General features: G+C 48.6%; 1 protein-coding gene across 11 annotated transcripts; it reads right to left on the bottom strand.

Moving 5' to 3' along the window:
* Nucleotides 1–1,386: 1,386 nt before the first annotated feature.
* On the bottom strand, nucleotides 1,387–9,963 carry LOC126992485 (clumping factor A-like). 11 transcript variants are annotated; one of them, XM_050851238.1, is made up of 4 exons: nucleotides 9,515–9,963; nucleotides 9,288–9,401; nucleotides 9,003–9,116; nucleotides 1,387–2,418 (listed from the first exon to the last, which is right to left on the bottom strand). In XM_050851238.1, the coding sequence occupies exons 1-4, from the start codon at nucleotides 9,927–9,929 to the stop codon at nucleotides 1,568–1,570; spliced, it is 1,494 nt and encodes a 497-aa protein (XP_050707195.1). In that variant the 5' UTR covers nucleotides 9,930–9,963; the 3' UTR covers nucleotides 1,387–1,567. The 11 variants fall into 11 exon arrangements, with proteins under 11 accessions (XP_050707195.1, XP_050707190.1, XP_050707191.1 ...); XM_050851233.1 differs by having other exon boundaries at nucleotides 9,003–9,288; nucleotides 9,402–9,963; XM_050851234.1 differs by having other exon boundaries at nucleotides 9,003–9,401.
* Between the last annotated feature and the right edge of the window lie 1,161 nt (nucleotides 9,964–11,124).

Here is an 11,124-nt window from a genome sequence, read left to right as displayed (position 1 = left end):
GAGGTTGTGGTGGTAGTGGTAGGGCTGGTGGCAGGGGTGGTGGTGGTTGTAGTGGTGGTGGTGGTGGTGGAGGTAGAAGCAGGTGAGTGTCATTTTTGTAAGCATTGGTGGTGGTAATGGTGGTGGATTTGGCGGTGGCTGTGGTGGTGGTATTGGTGGTCGTGGTGTGCTGGTTATTATGGTGGTGGTCAAGGATGGATGAGGCCCTGGGTCGCGCGGCTTGAGGTCTCGCTGGCACCCTGTCCGCCAACATTGAAGGGGCAAGAAGGAGGCTGACGGCCGGGAGGAATGTTTAATTTAACCTCCTTGGGATTGGCCGGATTGAAATGTTTTGTCCTTGGTTTTTAGTCTTTCCTCTGTATGTAGGTGACCAAGCTGAACAAACAACCACACCAAATCAGGCAGGTAGGCAGGTACTTAAATAGTTAGTTAATAGCTAGTCAGACAGCTAGGAAGAGTTTGCTGGTTAGATATTCAGTTAGATAGTTACTTAGTTTTTTTTTCAGTATTTTGTGTTTATCATATTTTGTTGTGTTGATCCCTTTTTTTTTTTGTTTATTATTAGTTCCTTCTCTTTAGTCGTCTGTTTTACGATTCATTTATTTGTTATTTCGCTCGTATTAAATAGATGAATGAGAGGAAATGTCCGGAGGGGGAAATGTTCAAAAGGGAATATGTTAAGGGGGGAGTATGTCCGGCACCCACTAGTACTACTACTACTTCTACTACTACTACTACTACTACTACTACTACTACTACTACTTCTACTATTACTTTTACTACCACTACCACTGTACTACTATACTACTACTACCACTACTGCTTCTACTACTACTATTACTAAACTATTTGCTACATGGTAAAGCCAACATTTGATATCGTTTGTCTTATGTAAAATCTGAAGCGGTCTTCGTAGCCACGCATGAAGGCAGGGCCGTATACCTCACAGTCCATCGGGGACCCTCCACTAATACCCGAGGGGTCCCCCGTTAAATGTCAATGTTCGTGGGTCTTGTAAGCGGGAAAAAGCTTCATAAAACTACATGCATTCATCTAAAACAGTATATTCCAAAATAGAGCATAAAATTTAGTAAGTTTTTCAACTCGGTCAAACATGCGCCCATTTGCTTAACTATAAAGGAATAGATAAAATATTCTTAATTCTTTTGAATGGCAACTATTCGCAAATAAATCTTGATAAGTAAGAAAATATAATGCACTCTTAGCCATGGGTCGTTAGATCAATATTGATTTGTTAAACATGCAGGCAGGAATTGGTTTGCTAATAGAATGGTAGACGAATGGAAGAGACTTGGCAGTCGTGCATGTGGTGAATTTCACTGTGATAGGCACACTATTATTAATAGGTAAGGTAAATTCATTAATAGGATAATAGTTTTATTGTAAAGGTTTTCATTGATAAGATAAGAAATACAGCTGGAGCTCCTCCCCTGAAGGTGAAATAAGAGCGACGGTCACTAAAGGGAGTCTCGCTCCCCGGGAGTGTGGCTCACGATGTGGCTCGCGCCTGCGCCGGGGGTCACTGGTGAGTGTGTTACCAGGCTGCTTAGTGAAGCAAGACAATGTACACAACGACAGCACAGATGGCCGTGACGTCCAGGAAGGCATCATCCTCATCAGACCAGTCATTACCGGTTATCAATTCGAGGGCTTCCCATGGATCCTCATCCTCATCAGACCAGTCATCACTGGTTATCAATTCGAGGGCTTCCCATGAATCATCATCCTCATCAGACCAGTCATTACTGGTTATCAATTCGAGAGCTTCCCATGGATCATCATCCTCATCAGACCAGTCATTACTGGTTATCAATTCGAGGGCATCCCATGGATCATCCTCCTCATCGGTGATGGCGGCCACCGATTCGGCGGATGCCCATGGATCATCATCCTCATCAGACCAGTCATTACTGGTTATCAATTCGAGGGCATCCCATGGATCATCATCCTCATCAGACCAGTCATTACTGGTTATCAATTCGAGGGCATCCCATGGATCATCATCTTCATCAGACCAGTCATTACTGGTTATCAATTCGAGGGCATCCCATGGATCATCATCCTCATCAGACCAGTCATTACTGGTTATCAATTCGAGGGCTTCCCATGCAGCAGCATCCTCATCAGACCAGTCATTACTGGTTATCAATTCGAGGGCGTCCCATGCAGCATCATCCTCATCGGTGATGGCGGTCACCGATTCGGCGGATGCCAATGGATCATCACCCTCATCAGACGAGTCATCACGGGTCATTGCTTCAAAGGCTGGCCATGGATCATCACCCTCATCAGACGAGTCATCACGGGTCGTCACTTCAAAGAGTGCCAATGGAACATCACCCTCATCAGACGAGTCATTACGGGTCATTGCTTCAAAGGCTGGCCATGGATCATCAGCTTCATCAGACGAGTCATCACGGGTCGTCACTTCAAGGAGTGCCAATGGAACATCATCAACATCAGACGAGTCATTACGGGTCATTGCTTCAAAGGCTGGCCATGGATCATCAGCTTCATCAGACGAGTCATCACGGGTCGTCACTTCAAGGAGTGCCAATGGAACATCACCCTCATCAGACGAGTCATTACGGGTCATTGCTTCAAAGGCTGGCCATGGATCATCAGCTTCATCAGACGAGTCATCACGGGTCGTCACTTCAAGGAGTGCCATTGGAACATCACCCTCATCAGACGAGTCATCACGGGTCATTGCTTCAAAGGCTGGCCATGGATCATCAGCTTCATCAGACGAGTCATCACGGGTCGTCACTTCAAGGAGTGCCATTGGATCACCAGCCTCATCGGTGATGGCGGTCACCACCCGGCGGGTGCCCATGGATCATCAGCCTCCACGGACCAGTCATCACGGGTCATTGCTTCAAAGGCTGCCCATGAATCATCAGCCTCATCGGTGATGGCGGTCACCAATTCGGCGGGTGCCCATGGATCATCAGCCTCCACGGACCAGTCATCACGGGTCATTGCTTCAAAGGCTGCCCATGAATCATCAGCCTCGACCACAGCAGCAGAGGTCACCAAGTCTGGGGCTGCCCATGAATCATCAGCCTCCACGGACCAGTCACCACGGGTCATTGCTTCAAAGGCTGCCCATGAATCATCAGCCTCGACCATAGCAACGGAGGTCACCAAGTCTGGGGCTGCCCATGAATCATCAACCTCCACGGACCAGTCATCATGGGTCGTCACCAAAGGCTGCCCATGCATCAGCCTCATTGGTCCTGGCCATCCCGTCAGTGGCCGCACGCGGTGCAGGGCTCACTGCCCGGATGGGTTGCCACACCGCCTCCCGTTGCACCGGAGGCTGGTGAAGGCGGGCCCGTCGTCACAGAAGAGAGAGAAGTGGAGGCCGCTGATGTTGTCCAGCAGCCAGGCCAGCGGCATGGAAGAGGTGAAGACTGGCTTCCCAAGCGAGGCGCATTGCACCCTGACGGCCGCGTTGCCGTCTTTCTTGCACAGCTTCGCCAAGGGCACACGCAGCTCACCCTCGGCGTGGCAGCCTTGAATCCCTGCGACGCAAGACCAACCTTCCACGGGGAACTTGACGGAGGCGACCGTACGCCTCCTCTTCAGGCAGCAGGTGGAGTCCTTGCACGAGAGCTTGATGGAGTCCACCAAGGAGGAGCCTCGCTCCAGGGTTACCCACACGTTTAATTTCTGTCGAGATGCAGAGTTTCCCATCGTTGTTTCGATGTGATATAAAAAAATTATCCGAATATTTAGGAAATCGGTGTTCGGTAATAAAAGGAGGTGCTATGTCCATGAAGACCGACTGGCCTCCAGCAAATTCTTTCTGCTATAATCTTGCCCAGTCGGCTAAGTAGTGCAGTTCACGCGCCGGATGGCGGGTGACAGGGCTGTTGCTAAACTATAAAGGAATAGATTAAATATTCTTAATTCTTTTGAATGGCACCTATTTCCAAATAAATCTTGATAAGTAAGAAAAAATAACCTTGCTTAACTTTTATTTCATGCATAATGCGTGGATAACATGCCTTGGGTTCTTTACACATTAGTTATTTCCCAGTGTGTCGCGTAGGTACTCTTTCCCTCCATATCTGTTCCCTTTATCCCGTGTCCGTCCATTGCGATTTCTTAATTTTAGTTGCCTTTCTGCCTACTACACCCCTGGATTGTTACTAATGAGACCAGAGGACATCCAATACCTACTTGCTCTTCTAGGCTCTTGCCTAGTCGGCTAAGTAGTGCAGTTCACGCGTCGGATGGCGGGTGACAGGGCTGCAGCAACACGCTTCTTCATGTTGTTTAATAAGAACAAACCAAATAAAGGAAAATTCTAATTTTCGAGAGAGAGAGAGAGAGAGAGAGAGAGAGAGAGAGAGAGAGAGAGAGAGAGAGAGAGAGAGAGAGAGAGAGAGAGAGAGAGAGAGAGAGAGAGAGAGAGAGAGAGAGAGAGAGAGAGAGAGAGAGAGAGAGATAGAGAGAGAGAGAGAGAGAGAGAGAGAGAGAGAGAGAGAGAGAGAGAGAGAGAGAGAGAGAGAGAGAGAGAGAGAGAGAGAGAGAGAGAGAGAGAGAGAGAGAGAGAGAGAGAGAGAGAGAGAGAGAGAGAGAGAGAGAGAGTAACAAAGAGGAAGAAGGGAACCACAGTAACAAAGAAATGTAAGGAGACAGCAGTGCAAGTGGGAATAGGGATTATCGGTAGGTGGCAAAACGACCATCTCAGGGCGCCTCCACGCACACACACACACACACACACACACACACACACACACACACACACACACACACACACACACACACAGCCACATCTATGCGCCCTGAGGGGAGGATGAGGGGGCCCCCATTCCGCCATTTAATCGTGCGGCGAGTATATTTACTTATAATTAGCAAGTTAAATGGTTAGTTTAAGATAGTCAAACAATTATAGTTAATTTGTTAGATCGTTAGATGGTTAATTACTCGAAGTTAGTTAGTTAGTTAGTTAGCTAGTTAGGTAGGGAGGCACAAGGTTGTGGTGGTGGTGGTGGTGGTGGTGGTGTTGGTGGTGATGGCGGCGGCGGTGGCGGGGGTGACAGAGGACATGCAGGTGGCGGCAGGTGACTGTCTGAAATCGCCTGGCATCACACGAATTTTCTGCCATGCACCGAGCAATTTCAGGCTGAACTGCAATGAAACTCAATAGAGTGTAGAGCCGTTTCTTTTTCTTCAAATGGCCAATTCCCGCCACGGCCGCCACAACTGCTCCCCGGGATATCATGGTTTGCCTCGTCACCGCTGCTATTACGGGTCGTCTCTGCCGCAGCTGTCACTGTCGCCGCCACGGATGTCATGTTTGCATCGCCGCCGCCGCCTGAACACCACTTACAGCCCCGCCTCGCTCCATCATGTATCGCTGGCTTCGTTCTGAGTGTCTGATACCACAAGCAAGCTTTCACCAGTTGTCTCATATTGTCATGCTCGGGGGTGACTGCGGAAACTCGTGCGACACTTGTGACAGAGACAACACGAGTGACAGTTTCATCTGACGCGAGTATTAAAGAGAATGGATGGTATTTTCCTTCAACTTAGTGGCGACAAGAGCTGATTATTTTGCTTGATCTTATATGGATGGGTACAAAAGGCAGAAAAGAAGACTACAAGAGGCCAGTGAATTGACACATGCCGCAGTTCCAAGTTATTGACCATCTGCTTTCCAAGTCTATAATCTTTTCGTAGAGTATTTCGGCAGCACGTGATAAACATCCATTCAACACAGGGAAAAACAGCGGGACAGCCTTGAATGACGATGCTATTACTTCCCCCAAGGCAAGATGAAGCTTGGATAATGATGAGGTCTAACACACGGCCGCGAATGTTACACGAGAACGTCACGAGGACACTATTCCCTTGCACAACATTATATAGCGCAGTCGACCCTTCGTACCGCCGTCCCATCGTGATTGAGCCCCGACACTTTCCCCTGACCTCACGGCGCCACCACTTACCTCTGCCGTCAAAACATGTGGTGCGTGTAATTACAACGTTGGGAAAGTTGGGCAAATATGCATAATGGCTTTGTCGGGCCATGATATTTGTGTTCCTGACCTGATGAACGTGTGTGTGTGTGTGTGTGGGGGGAGAGAGAGAGAGAGAGAGAGAGAGAGAGAGAGAGAGAGAGAGAGAGAGAGAGAGAGAGAGAGAGAGAGAGAGAGAGAGAGAGAGAGAGAGAGAGAGAGAGAGAGAGAGAGAGAGAGAGAGAGAGAGAGAGAGAGAGAGAGAGAGAGAGAGAGAGATACAGGTGAATTACATTATACCCACTTGAGGTTTCGCAACAGCGCATAAAATTCTTAAAAATGTTGGTTTGGTGGTGGTAATGGTGGTGGTGGTGGTGGTGGTGATTACCCAAGTAAAGGTGGTGCCGGTGGTGATGGTGGTGGTGACTTAGCTGTAATGGTGGTAGTGGTGGTGGGGGGGAGGGTGTTGGTAGTGGTAGTTACTCTGGTAAAGGCGTTGGGGGTGGTGATGGTGGTGACTTAGCTGTGATGGTGGTAGTGGTGGTGGTCGTAGTGGTATCTGTGGTGCTGGTAGTTGTAGGAGGTGACTGCCATTTGTGGAAGTGCCAGTGGTGGTGATAGTGGTGGTTGTGGTTGTGGTGCTGGTGGTGGTGGTGGTAGTGGACGTTGGTGACTGTCATTTGTGAAAGTAGTGGTGATGGTAATTGTGGTGGAGGTTGTGGTGGTAGTGGTAGGGCTGGTGGCAGGGGTGGTGGTGGTTGTAGTGGTGGTGGTGGTGGTGGTGGAGGTAGAAGCAGGTGAGTGTCATTTTTGTAAGCATTGGTGGTGGTAATGGTGGTGGATTTGGCGGTGGCTGTGGTGGTGGTATTGGTGGTCGTGGTGTGCTGGTTATTATGGTGGTGGTCAAGGATGGATGAGGCCCTGGGTCGCGCGGCTTGAGGTCTCGCTGGCACCCTGTCCGCCAACATTGAAGGGGCAAGAAGGAGGCTGACGGCCGGGAGGAATGTTTAATTTAACCTCCTTGGGATTGGCCGGATTGAAATGTTTTGTCCTTGGTTTTTAGTCTTTCCTCTGTATGTAGGTGACCAAGCTGAACAAACAACCACACCAAATCAGGCAGGTAGGCAGGTACTTAAATAGTTAGTTAATAGCTAGTCAGACAGCTAGGAAGAGTTAGCTGGTTAGATATTCAGTTAGATAGTTACTTAGTTTTTTTTTCAGTATTTTGTGTTTATCATATTTTGTTGTGTTGATCCCTTTTTTTTTTGTTTATTATTAGTTCATTCTCTTTAGTCGTCTGTTTTACGATTCATTTATTTGTTATTTCGCTCGTATTAAATAGATGAATGAGAGGAAATGTCCGGAGGGGGAAATGTTCAAAAGGGAATATGTTAAGGGGGGAGTATGTCCGGCACCCACTAGTACTACTACTACTTCTACTACTACTACTACTACTACTACTACTACTACTTCTACTATTACTTTTACTACCACTACCACTGTACTACTATACTACTACTACCACTACTGCTACTACTACTATTACTAAACTATTTGCTACATGGTAAAGCCAACATTTGATATCGTTTGTCTTATGTAAAATCTGAAGCGGTCTTCGTAGCCACGCATGAAGGCAGGGCCGTATACCTCACAGTCCATCGGGGACCCTCCACTAATACCCGAGGGGTCCCCCGTTAAATGTCAATGTTCGTGGGTCTTGTAAGCGGGAAAAAGCTTCATAAAACTACATGCATTCATCTAAAACAGTATATTCCAAAATAGAGCATAAAATTTAGTAAGTTTTTCAACTCGGTCAAACATGCGCCCATTTGCTTAACTATAAAGGAATAGATAAAATATTCTTAATTCTTTTGAATGGCAACTATTCGCAAATAAATCTTGATAAGTAAGAAAATATAATGCACTCTTAGCCATGGGTCGTTAGATCAATATTGATTTGTTAAACATGCAGGCAGGAATTGGTTTGCTAATAGAATGGTAGACGAATGGAAGAGACTTGGCAGTCGTGCATGTGGTGAATTTCACTGTGATAGGCACACTATTATTAATAGGTAAGGTAAATTCATTAATAGGATAATAGTTTTATTGTAAAGGTTTTCATTGATAAGATAAGAAATACAGCTGGAGCTCCTCCCCTGAAGGTGAAATAAGAGCGACGGTCACTAAAGGGAGTCTCGCTCCCCGGGAGTGTGGCTCACGATGTGGCTCGCGCCTGCGCCGGGGCTCACTGGTGAGTGTGTTACCAGGCTGCTTAGTGAAGCAAGACAATGTACACAACGACAGCACAGATGGCCGTGACGTCCAGGAAGGCATCATCCTCATCAGACCAGTCATTACCGGTTATCAATTCGAGGGCTTCCCATGGATCCTCATCCTCATCAGACCAGTCATCACTGGTTATCAATTCGAGGGCTTCCCATGAATCATCATCCTCATCAGACCAGTCATTACTGGTTATCAATTCGAGAGCTTCCCATGGATCATCATCCTCATCAGACCAGTCATTACTGGTTATCAATTCGAGGGCATCCCATGGATCATCCTCCTCATCGGTGATGGCGGCCACCGATTCGGCGGATGCCCATGGATCATCATCCTCATCAGACCAGTCATTACTGGTTATCAATTCGAGGGCATCCCATGGATCATCATCCTCATCAGACCAGTCATTACTGGTTATCAATTCGAGGGCATCCCATGGATCATCATCTTCATCAGACCAGTCATTACTGGTTATCAATTCGAGGGCATCCCATGGATCATCATCCTCATCAGACCAGTCATTACTGGTTATCAATTCGAGGGCTTCCCATGCAGCAGCATCCTCATCAGACCAGTCATTACTGGTTATCAATTCGAGGGCGTCCCATGCAGCATCATCCTCATCGGTGATGGCGGTCACCGATTCGGCGGATGCCAATGGATCATCACCCTCATCAGACGAGTCATCACGGGTCATTGCTTCAAAGGCTGGCCATGGATCATCACCCTCATCAGACGAGTCATCACGGGTCGTCACTTCAAAGAGTGCCAATGGAACATCACCCTCATCAGACGAGTCATCACGGGTCATTGCTTCAAAGGCTGGCCATGGATCATCAGCTTCATCAGACGAGTCATCACGGGTCGTCACTTCAAGGAGTGCCAATGGAACATCACCCTCATCAGACGAGTCATTACGGGTCATTGCTTCAAAGGCTGGCCATGGATCATCAGCTTCATCAGACGAGTCATCACGGGTCGTCACTTCAAGGAGTGCCAATGGAACATCACCCTCATCAGACGAGTCATCACGGGTCATTGCTTCAAAGGCTGGCCATGGATCATCAGCTTCATCAGACGAGTCATCACGGGTCGTCACTTCAAGGAGTGCCAATGGAACATCACCTCATCAGACGAGTCATTACGGGTCATTGCTTCAAAGGCTGGCCATGGATCATCAGCTTCATCAGACGAGTCATCACGGGTCGTCACTTCAAGGAGTGCCAATGGAACATCACCCTCATCAGACGAGTCATTACGGGTCATTGCTTCAAAGGCTGGCCATGGATCATCAGCTTCATCAGACGAGTCATCACGGGTCGTCACTTCAAGGAGTGCCATTGGAACATCACCCTCATCAGACGAGTCATCACGGGTCATTGCTTCAAAGGCTGGCCATGGATCATCAGCTTCATCAGACGAGTCATCACGGGTCGTCACTTCAAGGAGTGCCATTGGAACACCAGCCTCATCGGTGATGGCGGTCACCAATTCGGCGGGTGCCCATGGATCATCAGCCTCCACGGACCAGTCATCACGGGTCATTGCTTCAAAGGCTGCCCATGAATCATCAGCCTCATCGGTGATGGCGGTCACCAATTCGGCGGGTGCCCATGGATCATCAGCCTCCACGGACCAGTCATCACGGGTCATTGCTTCAAAGGCTGCCCATGAATCATCAGCCTCGACCACCGCAGAGGTCACCAAGTCTGGGGCTGCCCATGAATCATCAGCCTCCACGGACCAGTCACCACGGGTCATTGCTTCAAAGGCTGCCCATGAATCATCAGCCTCGACCATAGCAACGGAGGTCACCAAGTCTGGGGCTGCCCATGAATCATCAACCTCCACGGACCAGTCATCATGGGTCGTCACTTCAAAGGCTGCCCATGCATCAGCCTCATTGGTCCTGGCCATCCCTTCAGTGGCCGCACGCGGTGCAGGGCTCACCGCCCGGATGGGCTCGCCACACCGCCTCCCGTTGCACCGGAGGCTGGTGAAGGCGGGCCCGTCGTCACAGAAGAGAGAGAAGTGGAGGCCGCTGATGTTGTCCAGCAGCCAGGCCAGCGGCATGGAAGAGGTGAAGACTGGCTTCCCAAGCGAGGCGCATTGCACCCTGACGGCCGCGTTGCCGTCTTTCTTGCACAGCTTCGCCAAGGGCACACGCAGCTCACCCTCGGCGTGGCAGCCTTGAATCCCTGCGACGCAAGACCAACCTTCCACGGGGAACTTGACGGAGGCGACCGTACGCCTCCTCTTCAGGCAGCAGGTGGAGTCCTTGCACGAGAGCTTGATGGAGTCCACCAAGGAGGAGCCTCGCTCCAGGGTTACCCACACGTTTAATTTCTGTCGAGATGCAGAGTTTCCCATCGTTGTTTCGATGTGATATAAAAAAATTATCCGAATATTTAGGAAATCGGTGTTCGGTAATAAAAGGAGGTGCTATGTCCATGAAGACCGACTGGCCTCCAGCAAATTCTTTCTGCTATAATCTTGCCCAGTCGGCTAAGTAGTGCAGTTCACGCGCCGGATGGCGGGTGACAGGGCTGTTGCTAAACTATAAAGGAATAGATTAAATATTCTTAATTCTTTTGAATGGCAACTATTTCCAAATAAATCTTGATAAGTAAGAAAAAATAACCTTGCTTAACTTTTATTTCATGCATAATGCGTGGATAACATGCCTTGGGTTCTTTACACATTAGTTATTTCCCAGTGTGTCGCGTAGGTACTCTTTCCCTCCATATCTGTTCCCTTTATCCCGTGTCCGTGCATTGCGATTTCTTAATTTTAGTTGCCTTTCTGCCTACTACACCCCTGGATTGTTACTAATGAGACCAGAGGACAT

Source organism: Eriocheir sinensis, unplaced genomic scaffold (assembly GCF_024679095.1).
Source record: "Eriocheir sinensis breed Jianghai 21 unplaced genomic scaffold, ASM2467909v1 Scaffold474, whole genome shotgun sequence".
Taxonomy (NCBI): domain Eukaryota; kingdom Metazoa; phylum Arthropoda; class Malacostraca; order Decapoda; family Varunidae; genus Eriocheir; species Eriocheir sinensis.
Note: the sequence above shows the minus strand (reverse complement) of the source record. Positions and strands in the feature narration are given on the sequence as shown.